The sequence below is a fragment of the Ahaetulla prasina genome, chromosome 3, assembly GCF_028640845.1.
Source record: "Ahaetulla prasina isolate Xishuangbanna chromosome 3, ASM2864084v1, whole genome shotgun sequence".
Classification (NCBI taxonomy): domain Eukaryota; kingdom Metazoa; phylum Chordata; class Lepidosauria; order Squamata; family Colubridae; genus Ahaetulla; species Ahaetulla prasina.
This window is the reverse complement of record NC_080541.1, coordinates 983,659-1,005,636: the sequence shown is the minus strand read 5'-3', so window position 1 is coordinate 1,005,636 and position 21,978 is coordinate 983,659. Positions and strand designations below refer to the sequence as shown.

The window sequence follows — 21,978 nt, the reverse complement described above, 5'->3', positions numbered from 1 at the left end:
TTCCTCAGCTGCTGCCCCCTCCCTGCTTTCTCAAAAGGGGCGAGGGCTTTCCCTCACTCTCCCCGTCTAAGCCAGCCTGCCCCAAGCATGCATCCCCCCCCAATGCAGGGCTTCTGAAACATAAGCATCCCTTCAGGTGACCAAACCAAAACCATGCCCAACTATCCCTCCCCAACCGCTTATGGAAGTTGTGCCTGGCCTTCTGTCTCCGCAGCTGCCACATACCCTTCCCTTGTCCAGTCCACCCTACCCACCCTGGCCCTCTGAATTGGGGAAGGCAAATCTCCAGCAGGCGGCCAATAGTGAAGGGGTGTTTTGGCTGGCTGGATTCCTGCCCTGAGAGCAGCTGGGACCTCTGCCATGTCCTCTGCTCCCTGTCCCTTTTTGCCCTGTATTCTGTTTCAATAGAAATTGGTACTCCTGCCCCTTCCAGAGTTGCAGAGGGGCTGGCTCATCCCACACGCATAGAGCTGGCAGCCAGTCAGAGACTCCCTTTTCCCTGCAGATCAGAGAAGTGCCCACCTCAGCTCCCTCACCTGTGCGCCTACAATATGGCACCAGGGACAAGGAGCACCTATCAGCCAGTCAGGGGCACCTGGGGCAGCTTCCCACTTCCCTGAGCGAGGCAGGAGGGCAGGGCCAGGAAGAAAAGTGCACCACAGCCTTTATTGAGAGGAGCTGCAGCCCCCCCCTTCACACCCCTCTTCCTGGGGCTGGAGGGATGCCAGCTCTCCTGCTTGCCCAGACTGCAGAGAAACGGCCTTCAGTCACTAGGCAGTGCCAAGGAGCGCCTTTGGCAGCAAAGTAGGTGCCAGGATTTTGGTGCCCAAATGCCAGGACCAGCAACAAAGAAGAAAGTTCTTTCTCTTCCCCCAGTGGAGGGGGGGGGCTCCTTTGACTTTCATGCAATTCTTTCCAGCAAGACCTCCTCCTCCTCCTCCTCCTGGTCCAGGCACTGCAGCTGCTGCTCCACCTCTGTGGGGACCTTCACCTCCAGTAGGTTTTCCATCCCAGCCTCCGGCTCATCGCCAATCAGGACCTGCTCAGGACAAACCGGCCGAGGCCTTAAACTCCCCGCCCCCTCTTCATAAGGGAAGGGTCCAGAGGCCCACTTGACTCCCCACTCACCTGGATTAGCTTTTCACAAGCAGCGCGGACCCCACGGTCCCCTTCCCACTTATGCAACTCTCGCAGGACAAAGTAGGTGCCTTTCTCTCGCACCAGGAGCCGCCCTGCTTTGGTGGCTGTGAGCTGTCAAAGAGACGGGTGGGGGTGACTGGCTGCGGGGCCTCTAACAGGGAAGCCATTGGACTGGGGTTTTGCATCTCTGGGAGGGTCAAAGGAGGACTTTCTTGGGGGCAGAAAATCTCTGGATCTCTTGCCCAAAGCTGGACAGGGGATATAGCAGCCTGGCTCTTGGGGGCAGACACCCAGCCTGGGTCTTCCAGGCCTCCCCCTTCTCTTCAAACCCCACAGCACAGCTGGTGCAAGCAAGCAAGCCAGGAGGCAAAGGATGCCTCTATTCCAGAGTTGCATACAATGTGCAGAGTGGGACACACTGGGGGGGAGGTGCAGGGTGAGACTTGGTTCATAGGGATTTGTGGGGAAGGGTTGGGAAGACCCTCGAGATCTTGGTAATCTGAGTGAGCCCCATGGCCCAGAGGAAGCCGCTTCCAGCACCCACTTGGCACAGAGCAGCCCCCGAGGACCCTTCCCACACCCGACCGGCCCACCTACCAGCAGGAGGGTCTCCAGGAGCATCTTGCGAATGTCAGCTTCTGGCTCCCGCTGCTTCTCCGCTGGCAAGTACTGCAGATCAAGGGGCAACTCTGGGTGGTTCAGGAGGGGAAGGTCAACCAATGGTGCAGGGTTAGGGCAGCCGCCAAGGGTCTCTCTTTCCCCCCTCCCACCCGGAGAAGGCACCCACTTTCCATCTCGTCCTCTGGGAACTCCTCGGGGCCGGCCAAGGGGAGGAGAAGGAAGGGCAGGAGATCCACTTGCTCGCTCAGCAGCCACTCGTGGTGCCCTGAAAAGCAGATACCCGTGACGAGGCGGGACCGGCGCTCCTCGCCCAGAGCCCAAGCGAGGCCGGCGGCACTCACGGTAGTCGAAGCAGCAGTTCCGCAGCGTCCCAGCCACGCCACGCCGCCGGAGCGCCGAGCCCGCGTCCTGCGTGAAGGGCAGCAGCCTCCGCACCACGCGCCTGCGGGAAGAGCTGCTCAACCGCCGCGCCACGCTCGTCCGGAGCCCGCGGCGCAGCAACCGCCCCCCCCCCGCCCGGCCCTTACCCGGAGCGGTCAAGCAGGGCGCGGCGGGCCTCCGGGAGCTGGCTCAGGTTGGCCAGCAGCGAGCCCAGGTGGTGCCAGGGCGCCCCGGGCCGGGGGTCCTCGGCGCAGAAGGCCTCCAGCAGCGGCTCCAGCCCCTTGCCGCCCCGCTGCAGCTCGGCCCAGAGCTCCCGGCAAGGGCCCTCTGCGCGCGACCAGTTGGCCAGCAGCGCGCAGGCCGGCGCGGCCAGGGGGAAGGCGGGGTCGAGCAGGCGGCGCAGCAGGTCCGGCAGCCCGGCCCGCAACGCCCCGGCCGCCCCCGGCTCCGCCGCCAGGTTGAGCAGCGCGTGGAAGGCGGCCTCGGCCAGCGCCGCGCTCGGGTCGCCGCTCAACGCCAGCAGCGCCGCCACGAAGCCCGGCCGGGCGAGGAGGAGGCGGCGGCCCTCGGCGCCCCCCGTCAGCCCCAGCACGATCCGCACGGCGCCGCCCTTCAGGTCCCCGCGGGCCTCGGGGCGCAGGAAGGCCAGCAGCTCCTCCATGCTGGGCGGCCGCTTCCGCGATCTCCGCGGCCCGGACCGGAGAGGGCGGGCCCGGAGAGCTCCTTAGCCAATCGGAAGCGGCCTTCTGGAGACTCGCCTCTCGGGAGTTGAAGTCCGGCTGCCTCCCCGGCGGGAGTTCCGCGGAGCCTCGTCTTGGCCGCTGTCCCGGTGCCCGGCGGGCTTCTCGCCCGATGCCCAGAAGGGAGCCTGGCTGGCTTTATTTATTTATTTATTTATTTATTAAATTTTTATACCGCCCTTCTCCCAAAGGACTCAGGGTGGTGTACAGCCAAAGATAAAACACAAGATATATACAATTAAAACCAACATTTAAAACATAGCAGATTACAAAAGGCTGAAAGATAAAAATTTAGATTTAAAATTTTAAAAATATTAATAAAAACCCCAAATTAAAATTCAAAACTATTCCCTCTGAAAGAAGCGCAGGAGGAATGGGGGGGGGGGAAGGGCGGGGCTGCCGGCCTCCCTTGCCAATCGGAGGGGAGGGGGAGATGGCGGTAGGGACGCTCAAGGTACTCCCCAGTCTGGAGTAACCAGGTCGGGATCCCGCATTGGGATTAGTGGCCTTTTCTGTGCCGTTTCTCTCCGCTTCGATGAGGGCATTGGCTGTACAACCTCTCCCTTCCATCTCCCCTTCAGGCTAAGGCAGGGAGTTGGTTTTATCCATTGTCCTGCACCGTCCACCTCACGACAGGAGAGTTGTTTAATAATAATAATAACCTTTATTGTCACTGCACAGCATAAGTACAATGAGATTGGTGGAGCTCCCTCAGTGCGCTCCCCCCCCCAACACAACACAACTCAGTGAAGATAAAAAATCCCATACCCAATAAATCATATTAACAAACACCCAGTCCTATTGCACCAGTGTGAACATGTTACAGGTTGCGCCAGCCCTACAAGTCCATCATACTACGTAGTTATGATGTTATTTCACATTCAGGGTCAGACAGCCCACGGATAAAAACTGTTCTTCAACCTGTTTGTGCGGCTGGTAGTAGTTTGAGCACTTCTGCCTGGCACCTCCCCCCCCCCAACCTCTGCCTGCCCAGCCAACACTTCATTGGCCGCTGGCTCAAGTCAAGGCCTGACCTTATTCTTGCAGCAGCCAGTCATGAAATTTTGACTTCCATTCATTCATTCCATCCACATTCATTATCAAATGTGATACACACCCGCTAAATGAAAATAGATTAAAATGCCCTTTGGGAAAACTTCCACAGCAAGTTTTGGTCCTGGTGCCACTGGTCTCAAGTGGCACCAGGAGGGACAATCAGGCGGGAACTGACGGCCCAGCAAACCATCCTGGCGATAGCAGATTGTGAAGCTAGCATGCTGGCCTCTGAGGGGTCGAAGGTCACCAGGTGGGTTATCAAAACCTTTCCAACTGTCCTTGTTATTTACAGGGTCTGCCTCTGTACCCTCTGGTTCTGCTTTTGCTCAGGATTGCCCAACCCAGGCACCACTGCTTTGTTACAACCTGGTGCGGTTTGTTGTTTGCATGCTTAATTATGCAAACATAATTAACATAAACTTAGCTATGTTGCATCTTCACAGCTATTTGTCTGCTGCAGACGAATCAGGTTCGAGTGTCATTCCTTGAAACCTTAGTTGGCATCGCTCCAGATTCAGTTCACACCTCACCAATTACTGATCCCAATATATTTTATGTGTATCCATCAGGGGTGAAATTCACTTATCTTCCCTACCACTTCGCAAATGTGCCCAAAGCCTTCTGTGCATGTGCAGAGGCTGAAAATCATTGCAAAAAAAGGACATCATGACATCCGTGCAGGTGGGTGGAGCTTCATGCTGTCAGCCCTACCGTATTGTGTGATCCGGACAGAACCGGGTGAGTTGCACACGGTATCCATACTGAGTACAGTTCCTTGTTCATAAAGTAGTCTTATAATCCAGCGAGTTGTTTTATTGTTCTATTATTTATACCATTTATAGGTTTACAGTCCTTCTCTTTACTATTATTGATTTTTAGAAACAACGTTGTAGTTTTTTTTAATAGTAATTGTACAAAGTTGCCTTAATAAAGATGAACACTGAAACAACTGCCAGAGATATCAGAACAAAATAGCAAGAGCTATTGAAGAAATTCACTGTAGGCCCACAAGCAGAGAAAAAAAACTTCCCTAATTGCTTACAGGGAAAAAATGATTTCTATTTGTATTGTTGAGCTCAGAAGAACTTTTCCCTCTTTCAACAGTAAGTACCATCACCATAATCTGGATTAATGTTTCTCAACCACGGCACATTAAAATATGTGGTCAACTTGAAGAGGTGTAGACTTCAATGCATGCTGGCTGAGGAATTCTGGGAATTGGAAGTCCACTTATATTTAACTTATCTTCAATATGCTGGTCTAGAGAATGCACAGAACTGTAGAGCATTCAATGGAATGGACAATTCGCAGAATGTTGCCTGGCATTGTTAAGACTTTCCCCTCCTCCTTCAGCAGCTGTGAACAGGAGACAGGGCTGTGGGCTTCAAAGCCCTCTTCCCTTGCTTGTAACCATCAGCAGGCGACACCCCACCCCCAATGCTCTCCCCTGTTAAGCTCCCAGTGATGGGGATCGTCCCCCTACTTTTGCCCAGGAGAAGCACTGGATGCTCCTAGGAAGTCAGGGAGCCCTTTAAGAGCTGCATTTCAAGGCCAAAGCTCCAAAGAGAAATGAGGAGGAGAGGAATGAAGGCCACGTGGTTTCTGCGCAGGCAGTTCTGCTAGAACACCACCGGGGGTGGGGGTGGGGGTGGGGGTCTGGTTTGAGCGGTGCCTGTATGTGTACAGAGGTGGAAGAGCTACATCTCAAAGCAAACGGGGGACCCGAGTCTTCTGGGATGGGAGATCCGCCTCTTCTTCCTTCACGGTGACGCTTGGAGGCTTCCTGCACATTCCCTGGCTGGCTCCGATCCAGAGGAGACCTGCCATGGTTAGGAAGAGAGATTAGGCCTCCTGCCTGCCAAAAGCCCAAGACTTGCAGGCTGCCTATTCCAGATCAAAGGGCTTTCCTGTCCTGCCTCCCTCTCTCCAGCTGAAACTCTCCTCCTCCATAAAGAGAACACAGAGCCGGCCCTGGGTGAAACCCCAAATGCCAGAGGAGCCTTTCCCGCCCAGCCTCCTTGTCCACTGCCAGGGCAGGCATGTGCCAAGAGGCCAAGGCTGCGGCCACCCACGTCTCTGCCCTCTGGAGAGCAGCAGATGGGTCCTTCTCTTGTGGCAAGGAAGAAGAGCGGCCAATTCCCCAAAGGCAGCTGCTCGGCGTGGGATTCAGGGCTAGGCAGAGCTAATAGTTACTCAACAGCTATTGTACCTGCAGAACTGGGCACTGCCGGTGGCTCACCGTCAGGGTTCTCGGCCATCTGAAAACGGAAGATCAGCAGCTGAGTTTGAGGAACCAAAAGGGCACCCAACTCTACCATTCCGGTCAGAGTTCCTCCGCTGAGCCTGGCTGCTTCTTGCCATTGGGCCTCCCAACCCTCTCCCTGCAGGCTGGGCTCTCCCAACAGCTGCTGCCCTGATACCCACCTCATCTTGCCTGGGTGCTCTCTCCAGAGCTCCCTCACTCCCAGTGGCAGATTCTGTCGGCCGAACTGGGCTGGCTTGCCAGGCAAATGCCACCTGGTGCTAGCTGGCTCCAGCAACCACACACACACACACACAGCCACAGGCAGGCAGGCAGGCTCCTGCTGAAGGCCAGTCTCACCACAATCCAGGAAGAAGGGAGCGGAGGAGAGCTGGACGGGTGGGAGGCCAGTGAAAAGGATGCCAAACTCCAGCTGCCTCCCCCCCCACCCCGCATTTATCTGCTGTGCTTTTAGAGAAGTGAAGAGTTTCTCCCAACTAGAGCTGAGACCATTCTCCAACACTCCCAACAATAAGGACGTCCTCCTGCACAGTCATTTTCTGCTAGTCTGCCAGCCTCGAAGGAGAGACTGGTGTGGCCTTCCTCACTCCTCAGCTCATGTTCATCTTAGCCACAAGTGTCTTCTTGGTGCCTCATCTCCTCACCTCTATGAACAGCATGAAGATGGATGCTAGCAGGAGAGACATGAAGCAACCAAGGAGGGGTTCCTTTCCTTCAAGGGGATGCAGAAACGGAAGCCAAGCAGCCCCTTTCATCTGGATTCCCCCCACACCAGACCAACCCAGGGTTCAGGGAGCCTGCATCTTCTCTAGTGTGGCTTTTGGGCCTACCACAGATACTTACCAGGCACGGAGGGCTGTCTGGACGGAAGGCTCCTTCTGGGCTGCAGCTGCCCACGAGGGCTGCGGAAGAGGACGTGGGCTTCCTTTGTGCCCCCTGGCTGCACCTGGAGAAGGGCAGAAGGGAGCAGGGGTAGCCAGGCCAGGCTAGGCCCTTCCGACTCTGCCCGGCTCCCATTGATACTCGAACCTGAGATTAGGGTAACCTAATCCCAACTCCCTCCTTTGCCATCTTGTGTTCATGATTTTACCTGCTTTGTTGTTTTATAATTGATCATTTTAATGTCTTTTATTGGTTTTATGCTCTTGGATACAAGATGGGCAGCCAATAAATTTACTAATAAATAACTAATAAATACTCCTGCCTTCTGTTCTCTGTGGCTAATTTGGGTAAAAAAACCAGCTCAGGGGACTCTGATCAAAGGCAGACCAGGCGGGGCTGAGACCTGCTTTGGAGAATAGGTGGACCCCCTCTTCTTTGTGGCAGCCTCTCAAATGCTGGAAGACAGCTATCGTGTCACCCCTAGTCCTTCTTTTCACTCGATTAGCCAAACCCTAATCGTGCAACCGTCCCTTCATATGTTTTAATCTCCAGGCCTTTAATCATCCTAGTTGCTCTTCTCCACACTTTTTCCAAAGTTTTAACATATTTTTTGTAATATGGTGACCAAAACTGGATGAAGTATTTCAAGTGTGGCTTTACTAAGGATTTATAAAAGTGGTAGTTTTATACAGTTTGAAGGAGTCTGGAAAGCTGCTGCCGCTGAGAGAGGCAAACAAGGGGGGACCTTTGGCCACAGGTGTTGCCACCCCACCCACATACCCCAGATGAACATGGATGTTAAGCCACCCGTGAGCCTCCTCCATGGTCAGGGAGCATCTTCTCACTGAAACTGTACTAGAATCGGGGCCTGGCCTGTGGGCTCCCGCCTTTAGGGGAAGACCAAACCGATTCCAAATTCAGCCCAAAATACAAGAACTTACGGCAGCCAAGGGTCGCTGGCAAGCTTGGTCTTCTTCTCCAGCTGTGGCAGGACTGCCTCCCCTGCTCTCTTTCTGCCATAGGGGTTCCAGGGAAGAAGAGGGGGTGGCGGCTGCCGCCCAACAGCGCCAACGGCTCTGATGGGCTCAGGAGCAGAAGGCACTTGGGATTCAGGTGGCTCAGCACTTTCCGGGATCTGCTGGGAGGGAAAATGGGGACCAAACCATGAATTGTTAGCAGGTGCTGGCCTAAAAATCAGGAGATGAGAGTTCGAGTCCTGCCTTAGGCATGAAACTGGGTGAATGACCTGAGCCAGTCCCTCTCTCTCAACCCAATCCAACTCACAGGGTTGTTGTTCTGGGGAAAATAGAAGGAGGAAAATGTGTTAGATATGTTTGCTGTCCTAAATTATCTGAAAAAAATAATAAAGGCGGGATAAAAATCTAGTAAAAATAATCCAGCAATAACAAAAGCTGCAAGATGGAGAAGTATTTGAATTGTGAAATACGGATGGTGTCTGCCTTCCTGTCCACAGGGTGCCAGGGCACAGCTAAAGCCGGGGGGTGGGGGTCACCTACTATACGGTGCAGAGACTGCCACCCCCCAGCCTTTTTCCTCCCTAATTTCCACAGCAATTGATATCAAAACTTGAGCCAAACCTTCTGTTCCTCACCTGGCCTGGGCAGGAGACTCCGAGTGATACCAGCTTCTCCCTTCCTTGTTGTGGGCTGAGCTCCTGCACCCAGGAGGCAATGCTGAGCCTGACTGCCAGGCAGTCTCTGAGCTTTGGAAGCTGCCTCTCGTCCTGGGCCGCTTCCCGGATGACCAGAGCCTCCTGGCTGCACAGCCCTGGAAAGAAGCAGCAGAGCAAACCCTGGTTATCCTGGCCCCTCTGAGCACCAGGGGTGGTTGGAGGAGGAGGAAGGGCTGCCAAAGGGTCCGTGCCAGGCTGCGCTACAGAAGCCTCCGTGCAGGGCAGGCACCAGAGAAGGGGCAGACAATGAATGGAGGCTGAAGGACCTTACCTCCAGCAGCAACGGCTTCCCTTCCTGCTTCTGCTCACCTGGGCTGGGCAAATGGACTCTGCACTGGAAGCAAACTTCACAGGCAGCCTTTGCAGAGATGTGCAGGATCAGGCACCCCAGAGGCAGGCAGGATTCGCAGTGGGAAACGCTCCCAAGGGGGAGGGCCGCCTTGGTGGCGTCACCTGGGAAACCAAGAACAGCCCAGGTCAACAGGGATCCGTCCATTTAGCCACCCCACACCAAACCTCCCTTCAAAGCCGACGGTACCTTATTTTTTAAAACTGACACCAAGCCAGGATCCAGCATTGTGCACCTAAAAGCCATTATATTTGTACCAAGGGCGGCCATCGTCTGGAGCCAGTGCTTAGACTGAAGGACCACCCGAGATAGCCCTCTCTTAACCACCAATTGTTGGAAGTTATGAATGGATGGTACGGTTGCTCTTGAAGTTACGGCTGTTGCAGTGGCCCTCCCGTCACAGGATAAAAAAAATTGGGTGCTTGGTGGGTGAGGGGGGAGTTGAAGCCTCTCCTGCCAAAGGGAGCTTGCTGGGTCCCCTCCTTACCCCCCCAGTGAGAAAGCAGTGGGATGAAGTGTGAGGTCCTCATCTAATGACCACAAACAGCACTATGGAACTGCCGTTGTGAAGCAATGCAGTTCTGCCAAACAGCTGCTTTGCTTAGGGATGGAAATCCTCTCCCAATTAGAGTTGTCTGTACTGTTACTGGACAAGCAGCCCCTGAGGGTCTTTTTCTGCTTCTAAGTAACCATCGCTGGAAGAACCACGTTAGCAGAAGGATCGTGCCAGGAAGCAGCTCTCAACAGGGCCCCCCCTCAGAGAATGGCTGAGGGGCATCATGGCACTTTCCAAAGGCCAGTTTTGGCCAAACCTAGCTGCAGAATGGGACAAGGACCCGTCAGTCAGTACCAGCCTGGCACCTCCGTGCCCCACGGACTGGAGGACAGCCTCCGCCCTCTTCTCTGGAGGGCCCGAGCGCCCCACCCACCATCAGCTGAGACGGGAGGCCCCACAGGGCCACAAAGAACCAACCAAGCATCGCTTCTGAATCGAGCCATTGATCCCGCGCACAGCTACCTGCGCAGGCGTGCCATCTCCCCTCCAACAGGGTTAGGATACTCACCTGCCAGGGTCAAGGTGATGTTCTCCTTGGATACCTTTAAACACAAAAAGGGACACTGGGATGAGAGGAAGCTAACCTGGAAGTGGAGGCCACTGGCACCTTTTGGGTCGACCCTACCAACAGCCCAATTTGTGGGGAGAATGACTCAGAGAGAAGCGTCATTCCAGGACTGAGAGAAAACCCAAAAACACACAAACATTTGGCTCATTCTGGGCTCAACCTGATTGGCTGTTTCTTTTGAGAGCCGATCGCCCCTCAATACTGCTAAATTCTGAGCCGGCCTTTCCGACAGACGCTGCCTTAGAACAGACTGGGTTAGGGTTAGACTGCTGGCAGCCAGAGGCTCACAGCTGACTCAGCCTTCTGAGGTCAGTAAAATGAGGAGCCAGATTGTTGGGGGGGACAAGAGGCTGACTCTGTAAACTGTTTAGAGGGGGCTGTGAAGCACCATATAAGTCTAAGGGTTATTGCTAAGTGTGAAGGAAGGAAGAGAGGAAGAGAGGAAGGGAGGGAGGGCTGTGGAGGTGCTTAGAGAGGGTTGTAAAGCACTTTGAGAATCAAAAAATATGGCCTATTGAGCTATTAGACTCAATAAGCCCTATGGATGATAGCAGACTCCAGAAGAAAGAGATATGAACCAAGGTTTTCAGCTAGGATGGTTTCAAAACATACCAGAACTATTTGTAATCCTGCTGAGCCGTTGCTAACTGTGAAAAATGCTTTTGCAAAGTATGCATTTGTATGGATACATTTAAAACAGGAAGAATGAAACTGTTGGAAATGAGGAACTGAAAGTAACGTACACAGGTAGACTTTATGAAAAGTGACAGTTAGTGCAGCTGTGAAGTGTGTGTGTGGTTAGAAGAAGAGTATAAAGGTTGGGGTTAGAGATCAGCTCGGAGCTCTTTGATTTATAGCAGTCCATGTAGGATCTGCTGTATATCATTGGACCCCATTGCAATGGCTTGTTAATACGAGTGTGTTAATGCTATTATATCTTTTATATCTATTCATTTCTTACGTTCCAAATTAACCTCTGATCTTAAAGTAAGAATTATTGCTTGTGTTGTCTTTGTTTCCTATTGGAATTTTCTTACGACAGCACCATGAAGCGACATATCAGTCTAAGGGCTTCTTCTATTGCTTTGGGTTTTCCTCAGGCAAAGTAGACCGTGGCCAAGAGAAGCTGGCAGAATCTCTGCTTTCTCCATCAGAAGCTAATGAATCAGGGCCATTTTGCTTTACAGGCAGTTCTCAACATACAACCATTTGTTTAGTGACTTTTCAAAGGTTTCAACAGCACTGAAAAAAGCGACATGACCGTTTTTCATACTTACTACCGTTCCAGCATCCCCATGGTCACGTGATCAAGATTTGGATGTTAGGCAACTGATTCATATTTATGATGGTTGCGGTCAGGAGGGGTCACGTGATCCCCTTTTGCCACTTTCTGACAAGCCGAGCCAATGGGGAAGCCAGATTCATTTAACAGTCGTGTGACTAACTGAACAGTGAGTCACTTAACAACTGTGGCAAAAAGGGCGTAAACTGGGGAAAAACTCACTTAACAAATGTCTCCCTTAGCAGTGGAAATTTGGGGCTCAACTGCTGTCGTAAGTCGAGGACTACCTGTATTAACAACTTTGGGCACTGCGATTAAACGTTTTGGAAAGCCTGGTGCAGTTTGGGAGGAGATTCTGCCAGTCCCAGGACTGATTTCGTTGTCACAAGTGCCGAGACCCCGATGGCCCCTCCTGGTGTCTTCCCAAAACTTCCTGCTCTTCCCCTCGAATCCCAACGCAAGCCTGACTTACCTCAATGGCCGTGAGGCGGGGAAGAGAGAGCGCTCCGACTCGGACATCCATGGATGCGGCCGGAAAGCTGACGCAGTCCCCACTTGCTGGCGGTTTGGCCTCTGTTCCGGGAGGCTGATCCTCCGGCTGCGGGGCCATGGGAAGCACATAATCCACGCCCGAGCGCTGGCAAATCTTGTCCACTTTAGCACAGAGACGCTGAAGTTCTGGAAAAGGGCAGCATAAAAGTCAGTAAATAACTCTCTGGGCTGCCATGTCTCAGGATGAGAATCGAGAATCGGTAAGAGGCGCGTTGATGGCATTTGGCGATTTTCCCATAAGAGAACTGGCAAAGGGAGGTCACACCAAATATTGATTTGATTTGGATTTCTCTTCTGTTCATTTGCTTTCCATTTTGTTAATTGATAAAAATAAACTATTAATGCTTCTATTTCTGAAGGCATTCTTAATTTAGAGCATTTCTGTGCAATTGCAACACTTCTGCATAGTACTGTGTCCTGTAGGCACAACGTAGCCGGGCTTCAGGGAAGCCTCCGAGAAGAGCCCCATGGCCTTAGGCTAGTTAAGATTAGAGGCCTGGGCGGCAGGACAATTAAGAGATAAGTGGCTGCTGCAGAATTATATTCACAAGTTGTATTATGGGATGCCACAAGACTCAGACATGGCTGTTTACCTTTAATTTTATTTATTCCATTTACTGGAGGTCCTTGACTTACTAACATTCTTTTAGTGACCGTTTGAAGTGACATCAACACTGAAAAAAGCCACTGATGACCATTTTTCACACTTACGACCGAAGCAGCCACCCCCATGGTCACGTGATCAAAATTCAGCCGCTTGGCAACTGACTCATATTTATGACGGTCGCAGTGTCCCAGGTTGCGACCTTTTGACAAGGAAAGTCAATGGGAAAGACAGATTCATTGAACAACTGTATTGCTTATTTAACAACTGCAGTGATTTACTTAACAACTGTGGCAAGAAAGGTCATAAAATGGAGCAAAACCCATCTTGCTTAGCAATGGAAAATTTGGGCTCAATTGTGGTTGTAAGTTGAGGACTCCCTGCATATCCGCTGTAATCAGCAGGGCTCAATCATTTACAAGAATATACTGAAGAATCATATAACCCCCCCCCCAGTAAAAAGGTCACATTCCTACACCCCCCCACCCCTCCCAATATAAAATACAGACTCATTCCTCATCTATCGGGGCTGCTTTGGTTACTGTGTGGTCTCCAAACCCTTGGAGCCTTTAATGGCTCCTGAAGGGCCCCACTGGGGCCACAGCTGGGTGAGAGGACTCAGCCCCATCCCATGGAGTAAAGGGGGACACTCTTCTCCACCTGGGGTGTCCAAATCAGGGGGGCTGATTAAAGCAGGAGAGTCACTAATGGCTTGGAGAAAGAGCTGGAGGAAAATCTTATTAAATGCACACAGATAGACTAAAACTGGTCGGGACAGCTAATGAAAGAAATGAAATTCAAAATGATCAGGACAGGCAAACTGCCCATCACCAATCAGAATAAATAAATGGCTATTGTCCATATCCTGACAGGTTAAAATCGTGGGCTGAAAGTAACCAGATGAAGGAAACAGAGAAACCTGCAGGCTTTTCCCCTTGGAAATCAACTGACTGCCCAGCTGTATTTATGGGTATGTCAGTTCTGCCACCTTCAGCTGGTGCTTTGCCAGTATCCGGCCATCAAAGGCCAGGGGACAAACGGCCAATAAACATGTCTAGGGCAGAGATGGGAAATAAGGAGGGGGACTGACATCTTGGTGGAGATCAGAGATGCACAGAACCTGCCTGTGCCCAACTTCAAGGCCACGAAGCCTGGGAGTGAAATGGGGATTGACCCAAACATCCCAGCGGTTCTCAAAACACGTGTGGGGCTAGCCATTGGTCGAAGACAAACTGGTCAAGCGGGGAGGGACAAAGCATTTGTAATCTTTTACATGGGAACTTTAGTTCTAGCCTGCTTCTATTGCAACCAGCAATCCTTAGTACAAAAAACCACTTCATTTCAACCATAAGGAGTCGAGGGTCTTTCTTTCCTAGGAACCCGAGTGGGGCAGGTCTGACAGCATTTAGGACTTTGGTCTTTGGCTTAGAAAGGGCACTTGTGTGAGTTGGCAATCTGACGTGGCTGCAAGAAACAAATACAGTTGAACCTGGAGCAGGGGTTGGACCCAGGAGTGAAATGCTCCCAGTTCGGACCAGATCCCCTGATCTGGTAGCGATGGCGGCCGGTGGTTCAGAGAACCAGTAGCAAAAATCCCTGCCCCCAATCCCAACTGAGCCAGGCGATCATCAAAGGTTTTTTTTTTGAACTTTTAAAAGCATTTTTTCTTCAGCAAAAAAAATGCTTTTAAAAATAAAAAAAAAGCCGTTAGTATATCTAGCACTTCATGCACTAACGGCAGCAAGGATCGCTGTAGCACAGGCATGGAAACAAAATAATGTCCCAGCAGAGGAAGTAATTATCCAAAAATTTTTACAATGTACAGAAATGTACAGGATGACGTTAGAAATTAAGGAAAGGGAAGAGTCGGATTATTATAAAGTGTGGAATAAATTGTATGATTGGTTGGAAAAAAGAAATCAAAATTATAAATTATAAATTGGATTGTTAATCTAACTTAGCTGGAATTAGGAAAGGTAAACTTATTGGATAAGTATGTATAGGTCTGATTAAAAAAATATATATATACACTATCGCCGATATGACGAGCTGTAAAATATGTAACGATATGTTTGTGATGTATTTTTTTTTAATTGAACATTTTCCCCCTTTCCCCCCCTCCCCCCCACAAAACCCCCTTCCCCCCTCCCTTCCCGGCTTCCCGGGTCAATCACAAAGTATTGTTATACATAAACCAAACATAAGAGTTAAATTTTCGTTTCTAATCCAATTAACCTCATCCAAATCTTTTCATTTCCCAACCCCCCATTACATAAAATAATACTTCCTAATTATTCAAAGGCAATCTGATATTTCTTAATCTGATATCTGTTTTATAAATAATCCATTTTTTTCATTCAATTAAATATCTTTCCTGCGTATTGTCTTTCAAAAAAGCTGAGATTTTAGCCATCTCAGCCAAATTAGTAACTTTCAATATCCATTCTTCTATTGTAGGTAACTCTTTTTCCTTCCAGGATTGTCCAATCAACAGCCTTGCTGCTGTTATTAAATTCAGAATCCATTTACAGGAACTTTATCTTCTTCTTCAGTACATTTTGAATAATCCACCAAATTCTTATCCAAAAGGCCTTAATTTTCTTGCAAGTCCACCAAATATGAAAATATGTAGCATCATCACAATCACACCTCCAACATTTCGCTTGGATATCAGGATACATACATGATAATTTTTTGGGATCTAAGTGCCATCTATAAAACATCTTATAAAAATTTTCCCTTAAATTCTGTGCTTGTGTAAACTTAACATTTCTAACCCAGATTTTCTCCCATGTTTCCAACATTATTGGTTCCTGAATATTCTGTGCCCATTTTATCATACAGTCCTTTACCAAATCCTTTTCCAAATCTATTTCAAGCAACACATTATACAATCTCTTTATATGCTCCTGGGTCTGATTTCTAATTTGCTTTATTAAATTTTCCTCCCTTTGCATTATATCAATTTTTCATACTTACGACCGTTCCAGCATCCCCGTGGTCACGTGATCAAGATTTGGATGTTAGGCAACTGATTCATATTTATGATGGTTGCGGTCAGGAGGGGTCACGTGATCCCCTTTTGCCACTTTCTGACAAGCCGAGCCAATGGGGAAGCCAGATTCATTTAACAGTCGTGTGACTAACTGAACAGTGAGTCACTTAACAACTGTGGCAAAAAGGGCGTAAACTGGGGAAAAACTCACTTAACCAATGTCTGGAAATTTGGGGCTCAACTGCTGTCGTAAGTCGAGGACTACCTGTATTAACAACTTTGGGCACTGCGATTAAACGTTTTGGAAAGCCTGGTGCAGTTTGGGAGGAGATTCTGCCAGTCCCAGGACTGATTTCGTTGTCAGAGGTGCCGAGACCCCGATGGCCCCTCCTGGTGTCTTCCCAAAACTTCCTGCTCTTCCCCTCGAATCCCAATGCAAGCCTGACTTACCTCAATGGCCATGAGGCGGGGAAGAGAGAGCGCTCCGACTCGGACATCCATGGATGCGGCCGAAAAGCTGACGCAGTCCCCACTTGCTGGCGGTTTGGCCTCTGTTCCGGGAGGCTGATCCTCCGGCTGCGGGGCCATGGGAAGCACATAATCCACGCCCGAGCGCTGGCAAATCTTGTCCACTTTAGCACAGAGACGCTGAAGTTCTGGAAAAGGGCAGCATAAAAGTCAGTAAATAACTCTCTGGGCTGCCATGTCTCAGGATGAGAATCGAGAATCGGTAAGAGGCGCGTTGATGGCATTTGGCGATTTTCCCATAAGAGAACTGGCAAAGGGAGGTCACACCAAATATTGATTTGATTTGGATTTCTCTTCTGTTCATTTGCTTTCCATTTTGTTAATTGATAAAAATAAACTATTAATGCTTCTATTTCTGAAGGCATTCTTAATTTAGAGCGTTTCTGTGCAATTGCAACACTTCTGCATAGTACTGTGTCCTGTAGGCACAACGTAGCCGGGCTTCAGGGAAGCCTCCGAGAAGAGCCCCATGGCCTTAGGCTAGTTAAGATTAGAGGCCTGGGCAGCAGGACAATTAAGAGATAAGTGGCTGCTGCAGAATTATATTCACAAGTTGTATTATGGGATGCCACAAGACTCAGACATGGCTGTTTACCTTTAATTTTATTTATTCCATTTACTGGAGGTCCTTGACTTACTAACATTCTTTTAGTGACCGTTTGAAGTGACATCAACACTGAAAAAAGCCACTGATGACCATTTTTCACACTTACGACCGAAGCAGCCACCCCCATGGTCACGTGATCAAAATTCAGCCGCTTGGCAACTGACTCATATTTATGACGGTTGCAGTGTCCCAGGTTGCGACCTTTTTTTTTTTTTTAATTGAAAGAGTTTTAAAAAACAAAGACATTTTCACCCCTTTCTCCCAGAAAACCCCTTCCCCTCCTCCCCCGGCTTCTCGGTCAATCACAAGGTATTGTTATACATAAACCAAACATAGAATAAAATTTTCCCTTCCAATCCAAATAACCACATCCAAAGCTTTTCATCTCCCAACCCCCTCCCCATTACATAAAATAACTTTCTAATTATTCAAAGGCAATCTGATATTTCTTAATCTGATATCTGTTTTGTAGATAATCCATTTTTTCCATTCAATTAAATATCTTTCCTGCGTATTGTCTTTTAAAAAAGCTGAGATTTTAGCCATCTCAGCCAAATTAATAACTTTCAGTATCCATTCTTCTATTGTAGGTATTTCTTCTTTCTTCCAATATTGTCCAATCAACAGTCTTGCTGCTGTTATTAAATTCAGAATCAATTTAGTCTCAATCCCTGTACAATCCGTTATGATTCCCAAAAGGAAAAATTTTTCCAGAACCTCATATCATTCTGAACTTTTTGCCATAGCAAGTCATAATTATTCTTATAAAGTTTCTTGTTCGATGAGCTAATATAAACCCCTAAGTATTTAACCTTTTTTACCACCTCAAATCCTGTTATTTCCTCTAGTTTTTGTTTCTGTTGTGTAATGTATTACTGTAAGTTTTGGCGGGAGTTTTAGGCGGGAAATATCTCGCTTCTGATTGGATGCAGCCTCAGGCTGAAGAGTATATAAGGAGAGGTTTTTCTCCAGAGTGTTGCTGGGTCACACTATATTAAAGAGCTGTTGTCACTAACCTGGTCTCCTGCCTCGTCAATACCCAAACTTAACATTGGCGACGAGGATGGGATCTTGAGGCAGAGCACCAGAACAGAGCTGAACTCACTACGAGAATCAAACCCAGCAAGGTGAGGGCGAATGCAGCGATGACCGGCTACACGCCACCCACTCCGTTTGACCCTGCCCAGGAGACATGGGGAATATATATGACCCGTTTCGAAAGTTTCCTGGAGGCAAACGAGCTACAGGAGTCTCCGACAACGCAAAGCGCTTACTTCATAAGCCACTGTGGGTCACAGTCATCGCCGTCGCAGAAGCCCTAGCGGAGCCAACACCGCTACACTCCGTATCGTGGCAGACCCTTCAGACCCTCCTGAAGAATCACTCGCACCAGCCCGTCCAAATCGTTCGGCATGCGAGTTTGGGGGCGCGAGGCAACAAGGCGAGTCTATCAGCGACTACATGGCAGCCCTGAGACAAGCCTCCAAGCATTGCGAGTACCGCGATCTGACGAAGAGCTGCTGGAACAACTTATACGGGGTCAGAGACATCCGTTTGAGGAGACGGTTGCTAGCCAAGAGCAACCTGACATTGTAAACGCTCTGGGCGAAGCCAGAGCCCATGAGATGTCCAACCATGCAGCAGACACCTTACAAAGCGACTCACGCCGATGGCGGGCGCAAAGCGAGCACAGTCCACCACGAAGAAACCTATCGTGAGTCAACCAGCGAAGAGGAGGAAGAAGTCCACTACACCGGAAAATCGACAAGGGAAGACCGGAGGAATGCGGAAGTTGCGGGCGACATCAGCGCCAAAGATGTAAGTTCAGGACGCCATTTGCCGGCGGTGTGAAAGGAAGGGCACCTGGCTCAAGTCTGCCGAGCACCCCAACCTTCCACCGAAAATTCAAATCGCCAATCAGAGCGGCTCTGAGTCAGAGATGCAAACCCCACATTCCGCGAAATTTCAAACCAGCCAATCAGAGCGCGAGATCGGCGAGGCGACCCGCGATTGGCCAGGAAAGAAAGAGCAAGTCAAACCGAATGACTGTTACCATAGACCACGCAGCTACCGCATCGAAGAAAAGATCTTCACAAACCCGACAATTGAAGGCGTACGTGCCGACTGGAAGTAGACACAGGATCAGCAATCACAATCATGTCCTGGGACACTTTTGTGAAAGCCTTGCAGACATCGCAAAGCGCAAGCTACAGAAACAACGGCTCCGGGTGCAGGATTACCAGGCAACCGCATCCCTGTTCGAGGGACAACGACCGTCGAGGTCAAGCACGGGACATGAAAAAGACCCTGCCCATCACGTTAGTCGAGGGAACCTTGCCAAGCTTGCTGGGGCTAGACTGGTTCCGGGCGTTGGGAATGGGGTGACTGGCGTCCACCGAGCGGATGCAACCTGCAAAACGCCCTAATGGAGGAATTCGCAGACGATTCGAGGACCGTTAGGCAAGTACAAGGGGACCCTATCTCCTTCAATTTAGACCCCAAATAGCTCCCATTAGGTTAAAGGCAAGGAGGGTTCCTTTGCACTCAAACCTAAAATCGACAAAGAGTTAGATAAATTAGTCAGCCAGGGATACTAGTGCCAGTTGACCATGCCAAATGGGAGACGCCAATCGTCACCCTATAAAACCAGACGGGTCCATAAGAATTTGCGCTGATTACAAGGCTACCTTGAACAAAGCATTGCAAAAGAGCGCCTACCCAGTTCCAGTAGTGCAACACTTATTGCACTCACTAGACACGGACAAGTTTTCGCCAAATTAGACTTGGCACAAGCGTACCAACAGCTACCCGTAGATGCTAGCACAGCTGAAGCCCAGACCATTATGCACGGGGTGCCTTTAAGTGCACCCGTTACAGTTGGGTGAGGTGTGGCCCGGGCTATTCAAAATTTGATGGGCGGCTCTACAAGGGTTACCAGAGTCGTACCTATTTCGATGATGTGTTGGTATCAGGGAAGATTTAAGAGAACTGGGGAAGCGGTTAAGGAAAGTTTTGGCCATTTTAGGTCGGCAGGATTAAAAGTCAAAGCAAGCAAGTGTCAGATAGGGTCGAATCTGTTGAATTTTGGGCTATAGAATAGACAAAAAGGGATTCACCCACTGAGAGCAAAGTCAAGGCGATAAAGAGAGCCCCAGCACCCAAAAACAAGACAGAACTCCAGGCTTTCCTGGGTCTGGTAAACTTTACGCCGTGTTTTTAAAAGACAAGGCAACCGTTGCTGAACCGCTGCATAAAGTGCTAGGAAAAAACGCTGCTTGGTCGTGGGGGAAGTCAGAGAATAGGGCATTTGAGGCAGTAAAAAGTTTGCTATCAAGCGATAGCCTGTTAATACAATACAATAACAGACTGCCGTTAGTATTGGTTTGTGATCGTCCCCTATGGAGTAGGAGCTGTACTTAGCCACAGACTCCCAAACGGCACTGAAGCCCCTATAGCGTTCTATTCACGAACGATGTCCCGGCTGAGAGGAATTACAGCCAGCTAGATAGGAGGCTCTACAATAGTGTCAGGGTGAAAAATTTCACGAATACGTTTTTGGGAGAGACTTTGAAATTATCACTGACCACAGACCACTATTGGGATTACTGGCTGGCGACCGCCCAACGCCAGTGCACTATCACCAGACTGACCAGATGGACTATTTTTGGCCGCCTACTCTACAAACTGCAGCATCGACCTGGAAAAGAGCTGGGGCATGCGGACGCATTGAGCAGATGCCCATTGCCCGGGGAAATCGAGGACCCTACTCCGGGCACCCCCGTTCTACTAATTGACTCTTTGGACTCAGGGCCAGTCACATCGCAGGAAGTGGCTCGGGCCTCCTACCGGGACGTTGTTTTAAGGACTGTAATCAGTTGGGTTCAAAGGGGATGGCCCGCTGCGCCGGGCGAACGTTTTAAGGAATTTGTAAAGAAAAAAGGGGAATTGTCCGTACAAGGGGGGTGCCTGCTCTGGGGGGATAGGGTGGTAGTCCCAGAGAACTGAGGAAAAAGTTCTGGAACTCCTGCATGAGGGTCACCCAGGAATTGTAGGATGAAGGGTTTGGCTAGGAGCTATGTCTGGTGGCCCCTAATGGACAGGAAATCAGTGACAGGGTTGGCCGATGCCAAGTATGTCAGGAATCCAGACCACTACCGCCTCACGGCCCCAGTTTTGGAGTGGGAGAAACCCCAAGGCCCTTGGTCCCATACACATTGATTTTGCGGCCCTTCCACGGCCAAACATTTCTAATTGTGGTGGATGCATTCTCCAAATGGCTGGAGATCATCCTAATGAAATCCACAACCGCTGGAGCTGTCATCTCAGCACTAAAACACCTTTTCGCCACACGGGCTACGGACACCCTCGTGTCCGATAACGCCCACAGTTCACGCAGCATTATTTGAAGGGTACCTGGCTGAAGAGGGCATCCGACATGCCCTCTCAGCGCCGTTCCCCCTCGTCGAACGGCCTTGCTGAACGTTTTGTTGGTGCGAAAGAAGCGCTGTCACGAAGCGCCCAGCGATGGCAGGCACAAATCGGCGCATTCCTAACCGTCCAACACAGGACCCCTGTGTGGCCACGGCCGCAGCCCAGCCGAGCTATTAATGGGCGGAAGCTACGGTGCGCTAGACCGGCTACACCGAACTGTACAGGACGGGTTCAAAACAAAACCAGATAGAATCCGAGAGTTAAACATAGGAGACTCGGTGTGGGCACATAATTACAGCGACGGCCCTAACTGGAAGAGGGGATAGTCATAGACAAACGGCCCCAAATCTTATCTAGTGGAACTAGGCGATGGCAGAATCTGGAGGCGCCACATAGATCAATTAAGAAACAGATTGAGCGATTGCTTTAAAAGACTGTGTTTCTCAGAGGTTAAGAAGATTTAAACTGAATATTAAGTTGGAAATAAATAAATAATTTTATAGAAGATGGCAGCCAAACAATTAAAGTCTACTGTAACAAAGGGCTCTGGAACTTTATCAGCTGGTGCCTCTCCAGCTCATACAGCAGAGACTAGAACATTGAACTTAGAGGCGTACAAGAGAATTTAAAAGACTTTATGCAAGAAAATTTAAAGTAATAACTGATGAGATGTCTGAAATGAAAGAGCAGATATCAGAAATTCAAGTGGGAAATAAAGAAGTTAAGAAGG

The 21,978-nt window shown here is 50.0% G+C and overlaps 2 protein-coding genes across 2 annotated transcripts in view; both read right to left on the bottom strand.

Annotated features, from left to right (window-relative positions):
* Positions 1–647: 647 nt before the first annotated feature.
* On the bottom strand, positions 648–2,854 carry HGH1 (HGH1 homolog). Its single transcript, XM_058179116.1, has 6 exons — positions 2,289–2,854; positions 2,103–2,203; positions 1,928–2,026; positions 1,738–1,829; positions 1,129–1,251; positions 648–1,039 (listed from the first exon to the last, which is right to left on the bottom strand). Exons 1-6 carry the CDS (start codon positions 2,801–2,803, stop codon positions 902–904), a joined length of 1,068 nt encoding a protein of 355 aa, XP_058035099.1. The 5' UTR covers positions 2,804–2,854; the 3' UTR covers positions 648–901.
* A 1,967-nt stretch (positions 2,855–4,821) lies between these two features.
* The window catches only part of NUGGC (nuclear GTPase, germinal center associated), an 87,541-nt gene continuing 70,384 nt past the window's right edge, over positions 4,822–21,978 (bottom strand). The window contains exons 26-33 of the mRNA XM_058174751.1: positions 16,133–16,338; positions 10,190–10,223; positions 9,086–9,229; positions 8,696–8,871; positions 8,025–8,221; positions 7,045–7,147; positions 6,148–6,196; positions 4,822–5,758 (exon numbers count right to left, since the gene is read on the bottom strand). Of these exons, the coding sequence (XP_058030734.1) occupies positions 5,643–5,758; positions 6,148–6,196; positions 7,045–7,147; positions 8,025–8,221; positions 8,696–8,871; positions 9,086–9,229; positions 10,190–10,223; positions 16,133–16,338 (1,025 nt within the window). The 3' untranslated portion in view covers positions 4,822–5,642. The remainder of the gene's footprint in view (positions 5,759–6,147; positions 6,197–7,044; positions 7,148–8,024; positions 8,222–8,695; positions 8,872–9,085; positions 9,230–10,189; positions 10,224–16,132; positions 16,339–21,978) is intronic.

Bases quoted from the DNA above. Each gene is read 5' to 3' on its own strand.
- HGH1 (XM_058179116.1), bottom strand. From the start codon at position 2,803: ATGGAGGAGCTGCTGGCCTTCCTGCGCCCCGAGGCCCGCGGGGACCTG. The intron at 1,830-1,927 runs GTGGGTGCCTTC...TGAACCACCCAG, and splicing joins CCCAGAGGACGAGATGGAAA to AGTTGCCCCTTGATCTGCAG. The intron at 1,252-1,737 runs GTAGGTGGGCCG...TCTCTTTGACAG, and splicing joins TCCTGGAGACCCTCCTGCTG to CTCACAGCCACCAAAGCAGG.